Source organism: Ambystoma mexicanum, chromosome 11 (assembly GCF_040938575.1).
Source record: "Ambystoma mexicanum isolate Mex_15411 chromosome 11, UKY_AmexF1_1, whole genome shotgun sequence".
Classification (NCBI taxonomy): Eukaryota; Metazoa; Chordata; class Amphibia; order Caudata; family Ambystomatidae; genus Ambystoma; species Ambystoma mexicanum.
In genome coordinates this window covers 420,688,680-420,713,285 of record NC_090934.1, presented here as the reverse complement: position 1 = coordinate 420,713,285, position 24,606 = coordinate 420,688,680, and the positions used below count along the sequence as shown (strand labels likewise).

General features: G+C 46.8%; 1 protein-coding gene across 17 annotated transcripts in view; it reads left to right on the top strand.

Annotated features, from left to right (window-relative positions):
* DGKZ (diacylglycerol kinase zeta) overlaps positions 1-24,606 on the top strand; it is a 1,700,725-nt gene that overhangs the window by 922,024 nt on the left and 754,095 nt on the right. For all 17 annotated transcript variants that reach the window (XM_069623235.1, XM_069623234.1, XM_069623231.1 and 14 more), the window contains 2 exons: positions 10,955-11,026; positions 11,685-11,780. In XM_069623235.1, the coding sequence (XP_069479336.1) occupies positions 10,955-11,026; positions 11,685-11,780 (168 nt within the window). The remainder of the gene's footprint in view (positions 1-10,954; positions 11,027-11,684; positions 11,781-24,606) is intronic.

Below are 24,606 nucleotides of genomic sequence, written 5' to 3'. Positions count from 1 at the left end.
GGACACCACCGCAGTGACTTTGGAAAAGTCTGCTGGCACGCCAGAAGGGGGAGAAAAAGGTGGGGGTGAGGCCCCAAAACAGCCCTCCCGGCCGTCGCCCAAGTCATGAAGGTCTCGTCCATGGACGACGAAGACCAGGCGTCCTTACTCATTGTCCACGAGGACGTTTAAGAGGACGGCAGCGCAGGTCCTAGATTTCCTGTTCTGCCTTCTAATCCGAGGTACATTTCCTCAGATGTTCTGTCGATCCTGCACACCTTGGTGTCAGTGATCCGATTGAGGATACCTCTGTTCTGGGCGACATTTGGGAAGAGGGTCTGGCCCTCATGAAGAACACTTGCACGGCTCCAGCCAAATGGGATAGGCTGGAGAAGAAATATTGTGTGCTGGACTCTGCACCCAGATGCCTGATGTCGCAGCCATCGTCCGATTCGGTCGTATCGGCGGCCACGATGAAACGATCGGCCAACTGTCCTCGGTCCCACCGGACAGCGAGGGGGGGGGATGGACACCATGGGAAAGAATGTGATTTACACCGCAGCGTCCACTATTGAGGAGGCCAATGCAGTGGTGATCCTATCCATATACGACAGGGTGTTGTGGTACAAGCTGGGGCCTATTCTGGCATTCCTCCCCAATGACAAGATGGATGCAATCGCTTCCTTCCAGGAAGGGGCGGTAGCGTCTGATCACGCCATCAGTGTGTCATTGGATGTTGCTGAAATGGGTTTCCAGCAAATCGTGAACAGTGTCTACCTTCGTCGCCAAGTCTGGATGAAGGCAACAAATTTTCATCAGGAGGTCCAAGCGAAGGTGCTGGACATGCCCTTCGATTGAGGAAATCTATTTGGGGAAACACCCAAATAGTCCCTCCAGGCCATCAAAGCGGATATGGAGACAGCCCGTTCCTGGGCACTCTCCAGCAGCATCACTCTTCCTTTCTCTTCTCCAGGGGTAAGTCAAGCAGGTCTTCGAAAGGTTTCTTCACATCGTACCGTCAGCCTTCCAGATCCACAACTCGGGAAGCCTACAGAAGCCACTCCCAGGCCTACGGTAGAGGACGGTGTCGCCCACAGCACAGTACGCCAGTATCGAAGCGAGCCTCAACCGACCGGGACGTCAGGCCCCCTTCCTGCAACCTGGTGGGAGGCCAGCTGACGAAGTTCATCAGCAAGTGGAAAAAGATCCCTACCACCAGATGCTGGACTCTCCCGCGCACGGACACACCCTGGAGTTTCAACGCAGGTTTCTGTGTATCCCTCCCGTCAGTCAGGAGCAGCACATCCCTTAGCTCCTGGAAGAGGTAGAGGCCATGCTGCAAAAAGGGGCGATATAGCTAGTTCCCCAATGGCTCCGGGGCTCCAGAGTCTATTCCAGATACTTTCTGGTCCAAAAGAAGACGTGGGGCTGGAGGCCCATCCTAGACCTATGGCGTCTGAAGAAATGCCCAAGTCCCAAAATTTCAGGATGGTCACGTTGCAACACATGCTCGGCCAACTGGAAAAAGGAGTCTTCTTGACGCTGTACTTGGAGGATGCCTACTTCCACGTCACCATTCACAAGAAGCATCAAAGTATCTACGACTTTGTGATGCAGGAACAGCACTACCAGTTCAAGGCTCTACCTTTTGGTTTGAAGTCAGCCCCCAGAGTGTTCGCGAAAATGCCTGGCACCAGTGGCAACCCATCTACATCTACAGGGCATACACGTCTACCCGTACCTGTATTGACTGGCTGATGGTGCAGCATCCCTGACAGGGCAGATATTAATGAGTAGCATGCCACATTGTGCCCTGAAGTCTTCCGCTTCCTTTTCCACTCGAGAGCCTGAGGTAGGCCCTTTGCTAAATATATGCTGGGATGGGCTGTCATGGAGGGGCTGGGTCCGATTGGAAAAACCATGTGGGCACTATCAGGACTCACATTTCGTAGTTGGGACATGTGTTAAACCTGCCCCTAGGTGTGTTTTTAATGGCGCATGGTCAAGTCTTATATTTTGCTTAGTCCTCATTGTTGGATTTTATTCTCCAAAACGTGCAGTTTGTGGCTGCAACTGTCACTGTGATATCACTGCATAAAGTTGGCTGTCCCTGGATTAAGAGTGACTCCCAATGAGATGTCAGGAAAACCTACGCTGTTGTCTGATTGCAATGAGTTGGTCTTCTCCTAATGTGATGCAACTGAAATAACAGCGTCTCTAATTGTGATGTCACTTCCATATTGGTATCTCAGCACATACTGTGATGTCATTAATTTAAGGGCAGCATCAGTTATGACACTATAGTAATGGCTGTCCCCATTGGCATGTGGCAGCTGTAGGGATAGGTCCTGTTCTATCATTTCTCGTGTTTATAGTTTGTTTTTGTAGCTCCTGGCACAATTGACCCCACGTCTTTGGGTTACTTGTTACCACTTATGATCACACATGCCATATATGTCATTTAGGCACTCATTTTATCACACTAAGAAGGATGAAAGGACGAGTTGGACCGGCTGGGATTGAAACCTCTGACCTGAAGCTTGCATAGTGATTTCCCCAGCCATAACATTAAACCTTTGAGCTATTCAGTGCGCTCAGCCCTCAGACCAGCCTAGGGCCATTTTAGCTGTACTGCCTGCAGCTTAATTCCAAATGACAAAGGTGGACGCTTTTTTATAGACTCAGTGATTTAAAGTTTGTTTGAGAAGCCAGCAGGAACTCGCAGCCTCACCTCTCTCCTGGCCACTCTCTTACCGTGGCTACGATCTATCAGCCACCTGGTCAGATCTTCTCCTTCCTGTCTGGGTAGGCGGAACTCTCCTCCTCCCTGCTAGCCTCGACCACTCAAATCCCCCTTCTTGGAGACTTAAACATCCATCTGGATGCTTCCTGTCCCTCCTCTGGACTATTTAGCAACCTCTGACTGTCTTTCTATTCTTCCCTTTGGCCCGACTCGCCCCTTTGGGGCAACTTCGACTCAGATACGGCCTTGGTAAACAAAATATACCTCATCTTTCAGGCATGGATGGCCACACACGGCCTATGCCTGAATGATGAGAAAATCGAAATACTGCTCCTCGGATCCAACATCAACCTACAAAAACTCAGTCCTGACTACAAGGCCTTCAACATAGACGGCAACACTATCACAGTTGCCAAAACAGTGAAAACTCTAGGCTTTCACCTTGACTCAGCAATGTCACTAAAAAAACAAGCGAACTCTTTAGCATCCTCTACCGCTTACAAGTGCAAGCTCATCAGGGCAAGTAGAGCATTCCTCTCCCAAGCTAGCTGCATTACCATCGCCAATGCCTTAATACTATCCAGACTCGACTACTGCAATGCCATGTATCTAGGAGCCAACAAATGCATAACAGACAAGCTCCAAACTCTGCAAAATAACGCACTCAGGACACCCCTTAACCTACCACACAAGGAACACATATCCAACAAAAGAAGAGAACACACATGGCTCAAAATCTGCGACCGCATCTCACTCAAAACAGCATCACTCGCCTTCAAATGCTTAAACAACGCTGCCCCCCCCCCCCCCACCTGGCAACCAGAATAGTAAAAAGAACCTCCACCAGACCCACGGGGATGACCAACGCTTACTGCCTACAGGTACCCAAATTCAGACAGAAAAAAAACAGGCGGTAGCAGCTTCCCTGTCATGGCAGCCCAACACTGGAATGCCCTCCCTCTCAACATCAGAACTGACCAATCCTATTACAGTTTTAGGCGAAACAACCTCACCTGGTTACGCTCCAACGATCCCATGACTGAACAATGCCCCTGCACCTAGCCTACCTCACTGTATATATGTATATAAACTGACCTGCTAAATGTACAATACTGTATGTATATTTGTATATATGCTTACTTAACAGACCCTGTAAGTAATGTAATGCTGTGCTCACCATTCAACTGTTTCCTACCCTGTAACCAAGTCTTTATGTATACTTACTTCTCTGTTCTCTGTTGCGCCCTGTTACCTCTGGGTTTTGTGCGCTATATCAAATAAATAAACAAACAAACTCTACAGGGCACACTCTGGATGCTCTCATCTCTTCAGACCACCCCCTCTCTATCCTTCTGACCACTCCTCTCTCCTTTCCTCCCATCTCTCCCTCGCTACCCCTTAGGCCAAGCCAACTCCAATACTTCCACCTACCTTCTCGGACATCCTGTCCATGAAGCGTGTGTCAGTTGAGGCTTTCGCTACCACTTGCTCGCTCCCTCCTCAACCTCAGGCTGACTCGCATCCCGACACAGCCCTTTCCATGCTCTACTCCTCTATCTCTGATACGCTTGATGTTCTTGCCCCCATCATGAGGATCCGCTTGAAGCCCAAAGCCAAGTGCAACTCTTGGTACGAATCTCACCTAGTTACCCTTAGACGTAAGTGTAGGGTGGCTGAGCGGAAATGGGAGGCTTCTTGTGTATCCTCTGACAAACAGGCCTGCTGCCTGCTCCAAAGGCAATACCAGCTCATTTTTCCACACTAAGAAGAGAGCCCATAGCCAAGCACGCATGTCTGCAGCATCTAACAACTCGGCCGAACTCTTTAAATTCTGCAAGAAGCTGGCCAGCCCTGCTGCATTCTCTACCTCTTCTGTCGCCTCCCAGGCCCTCTGCATGGCCCTGGCCTCATTTCATCAATAAGAAAACGGGGCATCCTGTCCACCCTATCGTGCTCTCCTCCACCTCCCCCTTCTCTCTGATACCTCTGGCCGCCCTCCTCATCTTTTCCTCTGTTCTCCCGTGTCGAGATTTCCAGACAAGTCGGATTTATGAAAGTCTCGTCAAAACAGGTTCTTGTTAGTCCAAAACCATCAAGGACCACATTGACACCCTTACTCCAGCTCTGGCCGACTTCTGTAATCACTCCTTTGCCTCGGGAGCCTTCTCCTCGCCTCGGAAGCACTCTTGTGACCCTCTTCTCAAGAAACCCAAAGCTGACACCTCCTGCCCGATTTCTCACTCCTTTCCTGGACAAACTCTTGGAAAAGCTTGCCGTCTTGCAGCTTAATCTTCGCACCGACTCTGTTGGTTGTCTCCATGACCATCAGTCTGGCTCCAGAGCTGCTAGAAGCACGGAAACTGCTCTCCTGAACATCTGGGAAGACCTGGTCTCCAACCTTGACTCTAACATCCCTTCTGTCATCCTCCTACTTGATCTCTCTTCTGCCTTTGACCGGGTCAACCATGCCATTCTGCTCAACCGTCTCCGTGATAACCTGGGTATCACCGATCAAGCCCTGACCTGGCTGACCTCTTCCCTCTGATCGACCCTCCCAGTTCCAGCTTGGGTCCTTCCTTTCCTCGATCTCACTCTGTCATGACCAGCACCTCCGAGAGACAATATGATCCTGCCCTCGGGATGTTGGGCCTTAGACGCCCAGCCCGGATTGATAACAGGAAAGATCAAGGGAGGCCCACATGGACCCTGTCCTGGCGCCTTTGGCACCAGGCTCATAGTATGAAGCCTTCAACAACTGACAGCGGCTGTCTGCAGGCCTGAACAATCTTCTAGAATAAGGTGTGGCAAGTATGGGCATGGCCAGCAGAACGTGCTCCAACGATCTTGGGTGTGGCCGGGCCTGGCTATATAAACCCCGCCCAGGCCTTGTCGGACGCTTCGCGTTGAACTGGCCATGGCAGCAGAACGCTCTCCGCTGACATCTGAAGCAATCCTGTGAGCACGTGCGGATTCCAGCTTGCCTGAAGCTTATCCAGTGGCCTTTGGTATCCACAGCGGTCCACGATCTTCTAGAATCCAGCCGCACGCAAGGTTCCCAGCTTACCTGACACTTACCTGGGAATCTTCGCCATCCGCAGTAGCACGCAACCTTTTTCCTTCCGCGGCCACCTTCCTTCCGCACAACAGCTGATGCAGCCTCTGGCACCTTTCTGACGCTCCGCTCAGTCTTCTGCATAGCCACGGCACCTGGGAAGAAAGAAAAGCAAACACGGTTAGTTGCAGAAGAGAAGCTCGCGAGCACATGCCCTCAGCAGCATCCAGCGCTCCACGTGGCATCATCTTCTGCGCTTCTACTGTTCACACGCTATCCTATATCCGGAATCTGTTGGTAGAGAAGAGACGGGAATTAGAGAATATTGGCAAGGGAACAGCGAATAACAAACAGTGGTTTCATTGCTTATTTGAACAAAGAAAGACTCCCCTTTAGTACCGGATCAGTGGCGCAACTCTATCCTAGTGCCCTCGTGACGGATCAGTGGAGCAACTAGATCCAGAAGGACCTTTTCCCGGAATCTGTGCAGCAACTCGATTCAGAAGAGCAACATTGCACCCCTGCCAAGATGAGCAGGAAGGAGATCACATCATAACTATCACCAAGGTGAGCAAACACCGCGTTGGGTATCCAGAAGGACTCCTGTCTGGGGACACAAGGGAAGGGTCCACTGAGGAAGGCGCCAGCCCTTTATATCTATTCTGTTTTCCCATCAGGAGCCGAATCCAGGCCAGTTCAAGCAGGAACAAGGGGACCTGGGCAAAACAGCTAGAGAATGGAGCTAAACTATGCTGGAGAACAAACCATTTGACCCTGCTTGCATTCGACACCCCCGCAGAGACCAGGTGAGCATAACATCTCTCTACTTGTGGTGTTCCCCAGGGGTCTAACCTCTCTCCTGGCTGTTCAACCAATACCTGTCACCCCTTGCTCACTGCATTGCCGCTCTCTGCTCCACCTTTCAGTGCACTCATCTCGTTTTCAGGCTTACCTCCGCCCCCTCTTCTCCCTCTCTCATCTGTCTGTCTGCCATCCAGGAGTGGTGTGCCGCCAATGATCTCTGCCTTAATGCCAGTAAGACAGAGATTCTCCTCATAGGCACACCTGCACCCTCCTTCCCTGTCACTCTTGCTGGCCTCCCTTGGCCCTCTTCCTGCTGCCACCTTTGAGGCTAAGAACCTTGGGGTCATCTTCGACTCCACACTCCTTTTCTCTTCACATCTCTGACGTCTCTAAGTCAAACTACCAACTGCTCCTCCTCAGGGGTATTCTTCCTTTCCTCTCCTTCCCCCAGAAGCTTACTGTCTCTAGAGCTCTGGTTCTCTCTAGGCTAGACTACTGTAACAGCCTCTTTCTAAATCTGCCCTCTGCAACTCATCCAGAACAGGACTGTAAGACGTGTCCTTGTCCTCAAGCCCTGGGATCATATCTCTCCAGCCCAGAAATCTCTTCATTGGCTCCCAGTGGATGAAAGCTCTTACTCCTCCAACTCCCTCAGGGTCAGTCGCTTCTCCAAACAAGTTGGGGGTAGATTTCTTTCCTCGGATTGGGCCTCCCTCTGGAACAGCCTCTCTGCCACTCTGAAACTTGAGGAGAATCATCTCCAGTTCCAGAAGCACCTGAAGACCTTCCTCTTGGCTTCTGACTTTGATCTTCCTCTACCCTGCTGATCTGCTTCGGCTCCGTGCGCCTGGCTACCCTCCAATTTCGGGCCCAGGTCCATACCCACCCACCCAGCCACACATCCGCACTGCCTCCGGGCTACCCTCACACTTGGGTCTGTATCTGTAATCCTACAGTCCCCTTACCTGAATTTATAAGACACTCCTTGTCTGTGCTTTAAACCTTGCACTTGCCACCTTGTTGGCTGCACTACCAGTCGTTATTGTTTTATCCGTTGCTCATCACTTCCGCCTCTCCCTTGCACTTTCCCCCTTCCCTCTCCCCTGCACTTGGGCATTCTCAATAACACTGGGCCTAGTAGGATTGTGTTCCTCCCTTGGTCCCCTCCGTTGCCTCGTCGCGCTCTGATGCACTTGTGTATGAGCGCGATATAAATAAAATATATCATATCACCTCGCCTAAGCTCATCCTTTCCTTCTCGCGGAGTACTGCCCTCACATAATGGATGAGTGGGGGGCGGAGGTGGATGGGTGGTCAGAGATTAGCTGGATGGTGGATGATGAAACAGACGTTTGGCAATATAGATGGTTAGACTAAGTATGAGAGAGAGACACATAGACCAATAGACCTACAGTACAAAGATATGCAGAGAGAGAAATGGATAACTGTGGCGCCAATGAAAGACTGACATCACTTGCTATTTTATCAATTGAAAATGACGTTGGCCAATCCCTGGATCTATCCGATGCTGTGCTTCAATTTGCAAGGGCAGAGTCAAGAAAAGTTACATTTTGAACACATAATACAGTTAACATTCTAAGAGTGTCACCTAGTATCTAATGTATGCATTTTCTATTGCATTTGTATTTCCATCTCGTTCTTTATCGAGTGTCCTATCTACAACATTTGTAGCATACCATTTTTTTGGTTGTCATTTTTGTGGTGGGGCGCCAACAATGCTTCCTGCCTGGGGTGCAATCTGGTCTAAGACCGGCCCTGGGTCCACGCACACCGTCACTGCGTAGACAGTCGGTCAAACAGTGCTACGCAACATGTTTGCTTGAGGTGAGATTCTTCCGGAGGTATGAATTAATTGCTTGTGTTGATCCTTGCCACCTCCCTTGGTTGTGTAATGTGGTACTGCTATGTATGCGTTATTCATGAGTATGTGAATCCATGCCAGACCCCATGCTGGAGAAGGTTTAAGTTACTGACCTGTAACTATTGTTCTCCAGAATGGGTCTGGCATGGATTTACATGTGAATCCTCCCACCGTCCCTCTCTGCGGCTCTTCTTTGTCATACTACCACTTTACGTGCTTACCAAATGTGAAGATGGCTGCCACAGTAGGGGTTTAGGGAGAGGACTGTCATTGGATGGGGGCAGTTTGACCCAGAGGACAGTGATTGGTTTAAAGCAGAAATACAGTTTTTAAGTGAAAGTGAATGTTTTTTCTTTTACCGAGGATTCCCAGCCTGACAACGGGGAATATTCACGAGCATGTGAAACCATGCCAGACCCATGCTGGAGAATAACAGTTACAGTTAAGTAACTTAAACCTTACCATCACATTATGTCTCCTGAACGTGCACAATCTCTCACTCACCTGACAGCACCCATCCACATGTCAGCTCAACATAGATCACTCGGAGGGACTTCGCCACCCCTACCTTCCTTCGTTTTGGCTAAAATGCACAAGCATGCTATACTCCCCTTGTGATTCTCCCATTCCATGGACTTCCGTCCCTCGAGGGCATTCACCTACAGTGCTTTGAGACATACCAATGGGAATAGGTGCTATACAAATGCCATATTATATTATGTTAAAGCCCTTCCTTAGTGCCAGCCTCCAGTATACAACAGAAAATAGACCCTTTATTAAGATTTCACAGAGGCAGATCTGTTATTCACACTTGAAAACAGCACCCTTTTTGTGTTTTCATGGATGAGGATACGTACCACATTAAGTGCCAGCACAGTGGGTACCCCTTAGGATGTACCAGAAGGGGTTCGCTAGCGAAGGCTTCAGTGTTTTAGGCCCACCCCTTAATAGATAGTAGAGGTTACCTATCTCCAGAGTTTCATTTAACCGTGGGTGTTGGAGAAGCCTCTGCTATGTTGGAGGGAACCATGGGGAGGCTGAGGGACCAGCTAGAAGACCCCTTTAATCTCCTCACACCACAGGTAATACAACCGTCCTGCCATTACCCAAGCGCTCTACAAATAAATTCGATGGCTGGGTCAAGGATGTTTTGCATCTCTTTGGCTGTGACACCGATTGCAAACCGTGTACTCTGAATGTTAAAGGATTCGAAAAGATTTCAAATGAGACTAAGAACATGTGCCAAAGCAAAACCCATTGTGCAAATTATGAAATGGCTAAACCTAGTTCCAGGGCCTCTGCAATCCCAATTGAAATATTGTCTTTATTCTGGATTTTAAAATGCTTATGAGAAAGCGGAGCAACCTCTTTAACGTCCATCATGTTAAACGAGGGGAAATGGGGCTATAGCTACTTTTCTCGTGAATGGGTAAAGCACCGACATGGAAGTCTGTCCGACATTTTGCAAGACAACATTGCCTGGACTACTATGAAATGTAACTGGATATTCGCAATCCCTTTTCATGGTGGTTTAAAAAAAAAAGGGTTTCCCTCCCTTTTTTAGTCCCGATTTTACACTCCCCTGGCCCCATTCCCCCGCAAGGGCCCCCCACCCCCCCTGGCCCCATTCCCACGCAAGGGCCCCCCACCCCCCCTTCTCCAGTGATTTTCTATGACAGTAAAGGTAAGTTAATTCCGTGTAATTGTAGTCTCCTTCCTGTTCGAATTATATACCTTCCTCTGTCCTCCCCCAGAGTAATCGCGTCCAGAGACCTACAAAGTCGATGGTGGGCTGATGCCATTTATCTTCGCCTTGAGAATGGGCGCAAAGGATAGTTTCCCTGCACTATATGATGGGATAATGGAGCAGTTTATCTGCCTTAACGCGACAAGCATTCAAGTGTCAGTTTATCGTTGCAATTCTTTATTTTACAGTGTTTTTCCCACTTTTTGAGTGTACTGGCTTGTGAATGGAGGTAAAGCAGCACACATATGTTACTTACATGTTTTAGATACATTTTTAATGAAGACGACGCCAAACGAGAATGTTCTTGGAAGAGGTCTCCAAGTGTTTCAGGATCATTCCTGTGGTTGGAGGTGTTCAGAGTATGAAGATACCATAATGTATAGCCAAGAGAAGTAATTTACTTGTAATCTTGAAGTGTGCAAACTTTATTACTATGCAGTATGCTTCCCAAGGGAAGCCTAGTGAACCCCAAGAGGGATGGGGTGGTGGCTGGTGTCAAATGGTACTAAAGTATGCACATTTAATTGTGTGTGTGTGTGTGTAGGTATCTCTCTACATTGCTGCAATGAAGGAGCAGTCAACTTGACCCCATGCATGCTCTGTTCACTATGTTGGTGTGTTTCCCACTTCAGGAGAGTATCATGCAGGAAATGTTCTCCTTTGGACCATCAGTAAGACTTCCATCTTGCCGCCTTACCCTACACCTGCTTTATGACTTGCTAATCCTCCTTTTCTTTTACACTTTAGAATTCTTTAAAATCCAGTAAAAAGAAAAAGAGGACGTCGTTCAAGAGGAAATCAAGTAAAAAAGGCGCAGAGGTAAGATGGGAACAAGACGGCGTGTGGTGCTGATGGCATAGTGGGAACATTTTGTATGGGAAGAGGGATCAGAAAGGAGCTAGAACTCTATTTGGAAGGGTCCTGCTTAGTAAGACTTTGCACTTTCATAAAGTGAAATTGTGTTGCGTGCAGTTGCCAATCCAATAGGTCTTGTGTATGAAGTATGTTAATCCATCCGTTAGTGCTCATGAATGCTTGATTCTGGCTGTGCGAGGTGTGTTGCAATTATGCCTCTGTGAGTGGTTCATCTGTGCGCTAACCTTTAGCGCTGTGGCTCTATGGGTATTTTTGTGTTTACACTATTGCCCCTCCTAGAATCATTAGTCTGTGAAAAGTAATGCTTATCGGGGGCTGGGGGTGAGTACGGGGTGTGTGCTGGCAGCACTCATCTGCATGGGGAAATTGTTCTACTGCATTGGGTTTGTGAGCAGGGATCCTAGCTGTACTTTTCAGATTGTGGTAGTCCTCAAGTTTTGCACAATATTCCAATACCGATCCAGTAATTTGAGTGGTTTGAGCAATGAGTTGCCCAGGTCTGTGTAGAGGAACTAGAGGATGGTTAAATGCAGATTTAATCTTAAGTGTAGCCATTCAAATACAGCAGCTCCTGTTCATACCAATGTCTTTTGTGGTCTAGGAGGTGAGGTGGAGACCCTTCATAGTGAAGCCTTCTCCATCAGCGCTCATGAAGCCAGTGCTCGTGTTCGTCAACCCCAAAAGTGGAGGAAACCAGGTAAGTCTGTGTGCATGCGCTTCAAATAAATGTCACCCAATCACTGTCAATCCATACTGCCAATGTCTGACCGCAGTCGGGGGTGGCCGTTCTAGGCGATGCAGCATGACGTGGCTCATTCGTGAGCAGTGTCCTTTCCTCGAACGTCGCGGCGGTGTAGCTCCGAGACCGGCCGCGAGGTCTGCAGCGTCCTTTGCCTCGTGTGTTTCCAGCCCCTCGCAGTAAGTGATCCCTAGCATAAGAAGGGCACTAACGTCTGTGTCGGGGTTGTAGACTGTGGGTCGCTGATCTGCTGTCAGGAGTCCTACCTTTTGGTTTATGTCCGTGGGAGCATTGGTAGCATCGTCACTGAGCCCTCACTCAACTACATGCTCGGAGCACCGGTGGGCTCCGTGCAGCTTACAGTGGTAAGCGCTTCTTATCCTCTGTTCTACAACTGTGGCCATGCTCCTCGGCATCTTGGTCCTTCAAACCATTAAACCATTTAAAAATCACTTTCCTTAGTGGTTAGCCAGCTACTGAGCTACAAACCATGTATGGCAGGAATAAGGGTACAGACCTGCTTATGGAAATTTAAACTGTCCCTAGCCCTGAGTCTGAGCCCTCCACTAATCAGTCCGATACTGTGGGTAGTATGGAACTCTCGTTTCAATCTTCACCCTTGGCTCTCCACAGTAGTAGTAGTCATTTGTCAGAAGTCCTAGCACAAAGTGCTAAAAGGAGACAAAAGCTCCGGAATGAACACCTTCTGCTCACTAACCTCCTGCTTGCCATTAAAGATTACAAGAGTGAGGGCAGAGTTGTCTGTCCCCTTCCTCCCACATCAACGCAATCCCTGATAAAGGTGTCTGATTCTCATGATGTTTATGGGGAGGTAATTGGGGAGTTATCAGAGGACAAGGAACTTGATAAACCAGAAGGCTATGAGCCTATGGGTGTCCCAGATATTGTCAGCTCGGCCCAATAAATCAGGGGAGCAATCGGAAGAAGGGGCTGTGGAAAGCACTGTTAAGGGGAGAGGTGATTTCAAGGTACTAGAAAATTGGCTTCTGAAGGATCTCATGCTGCGGGACCTTGCTGCATGCCCAAGCATTGAGGATTTTCAGGCGTGTGTGGTTTCTGTAGGCCCTAATAAACTTGTATTACATCTGACAAACTTGCAGAAGCCTAGTCAAATGGAACTTAAAGGAATGGAAACGTTTTCTCAAACCCCCTCACCCCCTTTCCACCAGAATGGTTCCCATCAGGACTACCAAACTGACTTTTTAGAGTCTCCTCATAAGGGATTGTTTTCGCAGGCAAAGGTAGCTCTTCCTGTTCTTTGTCCTGTGGATGAAGTCCTACTGGAGGGTACTCCGCCTCCTTCTAAGCCTGCTACATCATCTGCTCCCTCAATTTTCAAGGATGTTCGCCAAATAAAATCTACGATGGCAGAAATTGGGGATCCCAATTTAAGGAACTTTGTTTTGGATTCTAGAAACATTATTACAAATGTTGCCACGCTCTTGGAATTTGAATCAAGCAAGTCACTGAAGAAAAAAATCTTAGCCTGGCTCAACCAAAAAGTGGGCCCTAACTGTATTAGAACCCAAGACTTGAAAGTTCTTTGTAGAATACAGTTCAATAACTGGTGTTCAACTGACAACACTGATGTGTGTTATTGGTTGTAGTTTACCTTTGTTTGTTTTTTAATAGAACCACAGGCAGCATATGCTCTCCTTTACTAAGTTAAGAATTGTTTTGAACTGGCCTGTTTTATTCATCATGTATGCTTGTATAACACACACGCAGTTTTTTTATTTTCTTTGTGATGTCTATTTTTAGATGCTGGGCTCAATATCTGGGCTCTTTATTTCTGTAAATGTTTATTTGTCGGCGCCTTTAAGCCCCAGGGTCAGTGGACTGCGGTATAAATCATATCAAATCACATGAACACAACAAAAGTACTGGTATTCAACCTCTCCAGGATTTGATTTTTATGACTCTGCCTTTACTCTGTCTGGCAAACAGGCCAGTCCTTTCTCTAGCTCATCTTTTCAGTTCTTTGGGGTGGTAGTCCATTCTATTTAATTGTTTTCAACACCAGAGCCATATGAATCCTAAAGTCTGATAGCCCACTGCCACCGAATGTGGCTAACCATGTTCTTTTTTTAGCCAGCTAAACTGATGTTGGGTGATAAGCCCACGTTTTTACCACACGAGGTAGCCCCTTGGGCTTTTTGCTTGCTTTATTGGGTATTGTTTTTTCCTCCTAGCCAGGATTAGTCTGAGCGTGGCTGTGTGTTGTATGTGCTCTGCTTTAAGAGTCCTGCTTCATTTCTAAGGCAGGGCTACCCCAAAGTTACCCCTCATTCTTATAATGTCTTCTCTGTTAATCCCGTGGATAGGCTAGTGGTAATTCTTTCACCATTGTAAAATCCATCATTCTACTTGTCTGTCTTATTTTTTTTTTTAACCCCCTTCTCCACTCATCAAAATAGATATTTTATTTTTTCCTTGAGGACCTTAGGGGTGGGAATTGGGTGTGAGGTCATATGACCAGCCCATGTACCTCTTTATGTATGTAAGAGGCGGTCTATCATAATGGGTCGTCCCCAAAAACGTTTGTTGCCAGGTGGGCTTTACTCCATATACAGGGAAATGACAACAAAAAACCATGCAAGTATCAAGCTATCCCTTCCTCTTGGTGGAAACCTCTGGCCATATGTGGAGTACGTGCAGATATGTAATTAATGCACAATACCTGTGCTTTGAATGCTCATTAGCAAATTGATTGAATTTCTTAGCAAAATACACATAAAATACACAAAATGTAAACCATTATTTATATATACATAGCATTGGATTGACGTTTCTTTTAGGCATTCATGCTTAGCACTTAGCCACTTTAGAGAAGCATGCACATTGAGTCGATTGTTTACAGTATTGTGCTTAACATTTGTATATGCAATTTTGCACAGCACAGAGACATTTTACATATTTGTCTGTTTTGGATTTAATATGTGAAAGGATTGAACAAAACTTTTTTTTTTTAGGCACTTACACCTGACACTCGGACACCTTAGAGAAGCAGTTTACGTGCGGTTTTGCACATATAGTCTATTGTTTGCAGTACTGTGCTTTAAGTGTTTACATGCAATTTTGCATGGCACATAGTCCTTTTAGTTGTGTGTCTACTTGTGGAGTAGTATGATGTATTCTCTGTCCGTGTTATTACATTAGACCACATATTAGGGGTTCTTTTATGCATAATAACATGCCATGTGATAGACAGGCAATAGATATTGATGCATATTATTTTGCTAAATTGCGTGCTGGGAGTGCCCACTATATAGTGGACTTTTTTGAAGGGGGGAAAGAAGACTTGAAACACACAGCTGTGATCGGGGCAGTGTTTCATGCTACCAGTATTTTATGCAGTATGTACAGCAGGATACCCAATCGAAAGCACTATGAACTTTATTCAATTGAAAGTATTAAGTATAAATGCAATATTACCATGCACTCTAATATAACTGTTCATCAACAGCCCTGATGGTGGATTGGTATACATGCGGTATAGATGCAATTGTAATTTTCTAACTACCGTCACCTATCCTGGGGTGAGAGCTTCATACTATATATTTAAAAAAAAAAAACAGGAGGGAGTTCATACATGCACCATAAAACAGAAATGAATCATTGAGCAGACTACTGAGCGATCAGATATCTCTGCAGATAAAGTGCATCAGTGCATTGTGGGGTTAGTACTGAAGAAAGTGCTCTATATGCAAACAACATTGTTTAGCACATTTTTCATATTGGTTTATGTGGGTATGGGAACACAACCATATACATTTGTGGGCCGCCAACAGAGTATTTCATTGGTCTTCATGAATGATAGTTAAATCAGATGTTCTTTAGTTAATTGTCATTAAAATGGTTTGTGTTCCTACATTGCCCAGCAGCAAAGTTCTAATCCTTTTTCTTTCCACTTGTATTATGAAGGGATGTTTTAACCTGCAATGTTCGGTCGACACATGGTGTTACAGCCCTTTAGTGAGGAACCGCCCATCCTTGGTGGTCTTCTTTAACTGTATTCAATTGGGCCTTGATCAGGACATCCAATAACACCTAGGGAATAGCTTCAGGCTATAGGAACTTCTATTGCATTCCTACCGTTATCACTTCGTTTTTTAACACAAATGAACGGGCGAAGGAGTAAATATTTTACACACAGAGTAGCATACTCATCCGTACTGGTATTGCAAAATATACAGGCTGTGACTCACAAGAAGCACGCCCTGACCCATCAGGGCAAGCTCTCCCTAGGTGGCCGTTAGTGTGCCACCTTCTAATAGGGATAGCGGGAGAAACTGTCCCTCATCAGTACTTGATCACACTCAATAAATCATACTCAGTTAAAAATCCAAAGGAACAAGGGTGGGTTGAGACGGTTCTAATTAAATCATGTCTCATCTGCATTCAAAGGAAGCGTGCAGCCCCATGGAATTTCCTGTCTTTCACCAACTGCGTAGCAGGCTTTTGGAACGTCAATCAACGTTCCAGGATTGCAAAAATATTGCAAGAATATGGGATATCCTAAAAGCAATATTCCCTCCAAGAGATTATATATGGGTTTGGGACGTATCCGAGACTAGTTTAGTGAACACCATCGTGATCATGATGGATCTCATGATCTGTGATGTCAACCGGTTTGGATGACCAAAACTAGTGGGGTAATCTTCTTCAGGACCACTTTATTCTTGCATTGGCATAGCTCCGGCAACTATCCACATTTGCGGATTGGGCGGTCACCTCCGTCTCCTGTAGGGAGACACAAAGGGAAATGAAATCATACTTAAAAGGCTACACAGCCATGCTCCTTCTCTTAGACACACTAGAGTATGACAAAGAAACGGAGTGGCTGGTCGCTAAGGACATTGAGTCCCTCTACACGAGGATCCCACAACAGGAAACCTTGTCTATGATGAAAGGCTTGCTAGAATCTGGTATTGAACTGTCCAATGTACCTCCAGTGTTCATAACTCAGCTAGCTGAAAAAGCTCTGACCAGGAACTATTTTCTGTGTTACAGTACCTTTTACCAGCAGGTCTCGGGGACGGCCATGGGTGGGGCCATCTTCGCACCCAGTCTGGCCAACCTTTAAGGAATCGTATATATCTGTCCGCCAAACCCTTTTCTACACCAGATAAAGGTTTGGTAGTGATAAATAGATGAGCTACACTTCCTCAACCTACAGATTTCTACATGTGAGGGACGGTTGTATTCCAGAGTATATTAATAAAAACAGACGGACCGTAATTCGCTGTTGGCTTATTCCAGCTACCACCCACAAGAACTCAAGACAACCTTCCATTCAGTCAGTTTCTGAGGTACCGTCGACGCTTCACACACACACCTCAAAATACATTGCACAGGCTAAAACACTTAAGACACAATTGGTGAACTGCGGGTACCAGGCATGCATAGTTAATACTACGTACAAACGGTATATCCCATATTCTTCGGATCTTTTAGCCTCCTGGAATGTTGATTGACATTCCAAAAGCCTGTTACCCAGTTGGTGATATTAGATAGACGGCGCAACACCGGCCACCTAGGGAGAGCTTGCCCTGACGGGGTCAGGGTGTGCTTCTTGTGAGTGACAGCCTGTATGTTTTGCAATACCAGTACAGATGAGAATGCTACTCTGTGTGTAAAAATATTTACTCCTTCGACCCTTCATCAGGACATACATTAATTTCAAAAACACGACCTGCAAATTGCTCGACTACCCCTTTTAGTCTCTTCCGAATCTTATTTTGCGCACAGGGATGAGTGTTTCTTATTCTTGCTATCGCTTTATCATTTCGAGGGTTCTTTAATCCCCATTGACTCACAATTTTTAATGCTCTGTTGGGAGTGCCTGTGCCCGACCACCGGTGGGGACTCCTGTGCGATACCTTGACAGGGAGGTGGAGAGAAATCTTCTCTAGGTTGCCTCAAGACCACCTGAAGAACTTTGCACACATGAAATCTCAAAAAGGTAAGTACACCTTAATTCCCAAGTACCCCAAAGGAGGGACTCCTTTGCCGGAAGTGCTCTGACTGGGAGAGGGTCGGAAAGATCATCTCACTGGTAACTGGCCTGAAGTTCAAGCAGTTGCCGCTGCAAGCACAGATTGGTCCTTCGACTGTACCAGGCCTAGTACCGAAGGGCTTATAAGCTCTGTGACCGGACTTTCATCTGAGGAGCCGGCTGGCTCTGCGACCGGGCCTTTGCCTGAGGGGAGGGTCTCTAGGCAGACTCCCAACAATGCTGCTGAGGGGAGAAAGCCGATTTTAGCTTGCTCCAAGGTCCAAAAGAGAACCAGTAAATACACTGAGGGTCCAGCAAGACCTGCTTTGAAGAGTGTCACACCAGGCTCGGTTTGCCCCTGCACACTCCCACTCTACCCCTGCATTCTGAGGTGCATAAAATGGCAGGAAAGTACACCTGTGCACTCTGTATATTTAGATAAGGTGCCATCTACTGTGAACCCTCCTCCCAGAGCTATGGAGAGATCTTCTAGGCCCCAAGTTCAAAGTGGAGTGAGCTTCAGTTGCACAAGAAACTATAGCAAAGGAGTCTACTGCAACGGTTGAATGGTAGAGCGTGGATGTGCCCGGGCGCACCTCAGCCCATACAAGTTCCTTGGGTTCTATTCACATCGACTTGGACACGAACATCAGTGCCACCTCACATTTCGTTAGAGTTCTCCAACATGTGAGGACAGATTGTTTGAGAGCTTTCTTAATCTCATGAAGTGTCCTCATATGTCAGAATTACTGAAGGGCCTCATTAGGATGTTCTCCCACAGCAACAAGTGCCTCATCCAGTACCACCACCACAGCCTCTACTGGTTCCGTCGCCACTTTAAATTCTGAAGCATCCCCTTCTGCCTCCACCACCAAAATGTTACTTCAGCCTGCAGTCAAGACCAATGGAGTCCCGGCATAAGGCCCCAAGAACGAGGAAGCGGTCTGCTTTAAGTTTGGGGAGCAAGAGCCAGGATTTGTACAAAAATAAAGCTGATATGCCTCTTTCCAATGCTTTTCACAAAGGATTAGCAGATTTCTTGGGTGTTCCCATCCGGCCTGCAACAATAACGGCCAGAATCGGGCATTTTAGCAGAGGTTTTAGCACTGCAAGCTTCATCTAGATCAGGCATTCCAACACAGAAGGATGTATTGGAGGTTCCAATAAAGATATGGGCAAAGCCACACTCTTGTCAGTCGGTCAGCAAAGTTGAATGCATTATACACACAACTTGAGGACCTTTACTTGCCTCTCATCAGCAACCACATTTGTCTGTTGTTGCAATTGCTTCTGAAACATCCTCTGTCATTTTTAACAAGGAGGACAAGCTATTGGAGTCGTTTCAAAGGACAGTCTTTTTAAAATCAACCCTTCATTTCCGCCAGGCAAATGCGGATGCATTTATTGGCAGCAGCTAATCCGTGCCTATGGAGGGAAATTGCTGACTATGTGGGATCTCCCGGTTGAGAGGCAAGCAGCATTTAGATCTGGTCTGCTTGAGGCAAAGATGGCCGCACACGATTTGCTAGTCCTCTTTAGATCACGTAGATACTGCCGGTAGGGGAATGTGCTTGGTGGGCGGTCAAGGGGGGGGTTGATATGAAATCGGCCTGGATATGCGCCACGAAGTTCACGAATGATGTACAGGCCAGGGTCTTGGACCCTACTTTTGAAGGAAATGCATCTTTTTCATTCATCTATTGATGACGAATTGACAAAGAAAAAGACCTGCACCAGACAGCTAAATATTTGCCTAGTCTTATGAAGCCGACATCCAAGACCCTTTCACAGGCTTAGCCCAGCTATGACGCCCGATCAAGGGTTTCAGATGCTTCCAAGAAAGAAAGGCCGGCTAAGCAATCAGATCAATCACCTAATACTCGGAGTTGGAAGCAGCAGAGCACTAACCCTAAAGGTTTCTACTCTCCTCCCTCCTCTACATGCCTCCGAACCAAAGAAACCATGATATTGTCAGTCCACGAATCTCCTGGGGGGTACGGGGGGGGCAGAGTGGCTCTGTACAAGGAGCTGCGGTGTCACCATTTTGCAGACAGCTGGTTAATTTCAGTGGTTTCCAAAGGTTTTGCTTACCTGTGTTCGTTCCTCCCCCTAACATTCCAACTGCTCATACAGGAAGGGTGGTGTTAGTATCTCTGTGCCCTGGACCTAAAGGACGTCTACCTGCACATACCAATACGGCATCCACATCGTCACTTCCTCACATTTGTGCTCATGGTGAAGCATTGCCAATTTAGGGTCCTTCCATTTGGCCTAAATTCAGCACCACAAGTCTTCACAAAGATAAAATGCAATAGCCAGCTTTCTAAACAGGGGTCGGCATGTCTACCACATCTCGACGATTGGCTGATCAGGGTTGATTTTCCCCAAGAAACTAAATTGACCCTATAATCCCTAATCGACATACTTTTCGATCTGGGATTCTCGACAGTACCAAGAATTCGGAGTTTACGCCCACTCAGACTTTCGTTCATAGGTTTCCAATGGGACACCATGCAAGCCAGAATATCCTTTTGGCCGTCTGGCATGGGGAATGTTTTGGCAGTAGGGAAGCATCTTGTGCCGAGGGAATGCATGACAGTGTGGTGGTATCCACATCTGTTGGCTCTCCTTTGCTACTTGCATCCTTTCAGTACCATTAGCAAGATTTGAAATGAGGAGGATACAACTTCACTTAGCAGCTTCATGAGACCAAGAGACAGTATCTTAATCAGACAAAGTAGTGATCCCTGCTTCACTCGATCAGGGTCTTCATTTATGGTTGGGGGGGGGGGGGCGGACTGCAATTTTTTGAGTGTGGCTCAGTTTCACCCTATAACACATGCTGCATTAGTAACGACAGACACGTAGAATGGAGTACAACCTTCAACTCTCACAGCTCACGGATTGTGGCTTTCCAGTGACAAAGACCTACATAAATTCTCACAAGTTGAAAGGCCTATTTCTGGCATTGAAGTCTTTCATTCCTCTGCTGCAGAACAGAGTGGTACCGATTCTAACGGACAGTACTACATCGATGTTCTTCGTCAACAAACCGGTCGGGACCAAATCCCTGATCCTGTGCAAACTAGCCCTCCAGTTGTGGGAATAGGCAATAGAGCAAGGTTTATGGCTTCAGCAACTTAGGTCTCGGGGTCAGAAAAACACGTAAACCGACAAGCTCAGCAGACTGAGCGAGCTTCTGTGAATGGGTGATGGCGGAGGACAGTCTTCAAAATCATTCTTGATTTGGGGTCTTCCAGAGATATACCCGTGTGGCGAGTCAGGAGGACACAGACACTTTGTAGACATGATTCGCATACTTGTATTAAAGTAAAGGATAATGCTTAACTTCCCCTATCTCTATGGGTGGTCCCTGCCTATATTTCTAAAGTGCTTGTCATTGTCATAGATGTCCAAAGGAAACTGATCGTAGTCCAAAACTATCCTAACTAAACTATATTCAGAGAATCTCCCTTATCCTTGAAGGTACTTTAGTACCGATCTGTAGACTTATTTAGGGATCTTGAAAGTTGGTAATAGTCTCTTGAGATTTCTTTAAGTTCTGTAATTTGTTGATTGCTTTTTGTACTCTAACCTCCTTGTACTCTGACCTCCTTGGGAATCCCCTTTTTCAGGTTCTTTTCCAAGCTATCAAGTTTTTATCTGTTGCAGTGTATCCTAGGAGGATACTATTATTCAGATAATCTTTCTCTCTGGATGAAGTGCAACTCTGCTTGTTTTGCTCTACTTGCTTATTAACTTGATTCACTGGTATATTTACTTTTCTTTCTTCACAATGGTATTTCTCACTTGTATCCCAACAACTGAGTTTCATCTGTTACAAGGATAAGTCTGACTCATAATTTCTACTGGGACAATTGGTTTGTATGATATTGTCTTTATGTCCAGTTGTTCCGGTGTGTTCCCCCTTACCTCTACGATGTAGGGGAAAGTCCTCGGGAGGCTTGTTCCTCTGCGACCTCTTCTTGGGATTCTAAGCCTGGTCGCGTTGCCTTTATCGGCATGCTGCTCAGTGTGGTCTTTCTCCAAAATGGTGTTCCAGTCTTCTGGTGAAGGGCCGGCTGCTCTCGGACTCTAGGCGTAGTGGTATCTGCGATGGTTCTGGGATCGTCTGTCCACCACAGGTTTTCAGTGGTCTCGCCACCATCTTCTTCTTGGTTTCTCTCTTTCTAGTATATCACACCGGGGTTGCCCCATAGCTCTGGCATCCCAGTCTCTTGTTCTGGGCTACTGCCCTGCTGTTTTCTCATGCTGACGTTGCGCCGCAGCTTCGGTGTCTGTTTTTCGTGACGGGCTCCTATACCGGTACTGTATCGTGACTTTGGCGTTCCAGCCTCTTGTCGGGATTATGCCCTGTTGATCTCTTGTGCCGGGGCTATGCTGTCGCTTTGATGTCCCAGCCTGCTCTTGCGGGCGAGTTCGAAGCTCGTTGGTCTCCTCACTGGTGCGTACTCTGCCTCCGCTCAGCAACACTGTGTGGGGCCCCCTCTAGCCCACATATGTGTTCCCCTCTCTTGCTCTCTCCAGCGTATGTTATTAACATGCTCGTCTCCGTGCGTTCCATATTTGAGTTTAAAGGGACATGTTAATTTCCAATAAGATAATGATATCTCTGAGGAGTTTCTTCGTCCCAGTCTTGATATACAAAGGCCTCTGGTAATGAAGAGTCTGTCATGTTGACCATAGTGCGTACTACTGTAGAAAGCTCCTCAAGGAAACAGCAGTCCTTGTCCCCTAAAGGGGAAGGGGTCGCTCCCGGTGAGGTCCCACTTGCCTCGACCCCTAGGGAGGATGTGACGGAGCGGTTTCACTTCCCTAGCCTCACAGGAAGGTGCTCCCATTTGGGGAGAAGGGACAAATTCCCTGAGTCATCGCACTGGTTTGCGATGATCAGATGTGCCAAATGCAAGCGGCTCGCCTCTTAGAAGGGCCAAGGTGAGAAATCTGAAGGAGATGCCTTTCAGATAGATTGGTCAGAAATTATCTACTATGCATTCCCGTCGACCCCTATTGATGTGGAAGGTTCTCAACAAGTTCAAGCTATCCAGAAATTGCAAGCTACTTCCAATGCATCTCTATGGGTCCCCAGGGCTTGATACTCGGACCTCACACGGATGACCTACCAGAGACCACTCAAGCTGGAAGTAATCCAGGTGGATGTTGTCTCAAATGGGAGTTTCAGTGCTTCACCTCAACGCACAAGCGATGGCCCTAGAACCTTGGTGCCTGAAAAACTAACTTCAGTCTATTTTAGGCTGTCTGAAGATAACTTGGACAGAATTCAGAGAGCTATAAAGGACCTCACTAGAAGCCAATACACAAAGTGGACAAGGTTTTGTCACTGGTCACCACAGAATGGTATTGACCCTCTGAATTGTACGCTGAATAATCTTTTTCAGCATATTTTTTCCAGGAGCTGCTCTAGGGGCATATAAGAAATCAGATCAAATGACTTTGCTTCTGCTAATCCTATTGCCAGAAGAAACCTATATGGGCTAACCAGTGTTTTTCCTCCAGGAAGGAGACTTCGTCCCTCCTGGGATCTCAATATTGTTCTAGCAGCACTAGCACGTAAACCATTTGAGCCGATGCCTATAATAGATATTGCATTTGTAACCCTAAAATCAGTTGTTAGTGGTATTAACGTCCGCAACAAGAATGATTGAATTTCAATCTCTGGCAGCATCCGAACCGTATGACATTTCACATGGACAAAGTGATTCTATGCACACACCCTCCTTTTTAGCCAAGGGTTGTAGCAGAATTCCACATAAACCACGATATTGTATTACCCACTCTTTCCTAATCCACAATCGCAAGCTGACAAGGTCTGGCACCGTTTAGAAGGCGGAGCTTTCAATTTCTATTTAAGCAGGACCAAGCCATTCAGAGGTTCTGAGGCCCTCTTTGTAACATTCAATGGAAATTCACCAGGCAAGCTAGCATCCAAGGCACCGATTGTTGGATGGTCAAAGCATACAAAGTTCAGTGCAAAACGCTTCCTGATAGTATTCGAGAAGTTTAAAAAGATCAAAAACGTTGCCAGTTGCATTTCAGGGTCTCGTTTCTCATTTCATGGGACGTGATCAGCAAGGTAGCCACCTGGGCAACACCATCGGCTTTCTGTTGTCATTACTATCTGGATGCCCACTCACAAGAAGATTCTGCATTTGGCCAGGCAGTGCTTAGAAATGTGTTGGCTTTAAACCAGTTAGATCATCAACTCCCTTAAGTACCAGTTGCATTGGAATCGCCCATACAGTATGGAGGAAAAGGGACAGGACGTAGAAGTAAAAAAAAAAAGTTACTCGGTGTAGCGACTACTGTACTCCTAGTTCATAGTCCCCTTTCCTCCACTTGGCCCAACCACCACCCCCTCATTAAAATGTGTAGTTAGGGCAGTTGTTCCGGATCTATGTGATTATTGCGACCACTATTACGACGGCTGAAAATGCTGACTTATTTTTATTTATTTAAAAAAAAAAAAAACCTTGCACCACATACATATGTGGGGGGAGACCCCTGCACCACACATTACCATATATATTATTTAGTGTAATGGGGGGGTCTGAAGAAAAGTCTGCATTTTTGGCTGTCGTAATTGTGAGGGCGACATTTTGGGCCATTTGCCTGTGGGCTTTTGGCACGTAACAAAAACAATACACAAATACCATAGTTCATGATGCACGTTTATGGGGACTGAGCTGGGTTGGGGGTGGGTGGAGGGTGGTCAGCAAGCATGGT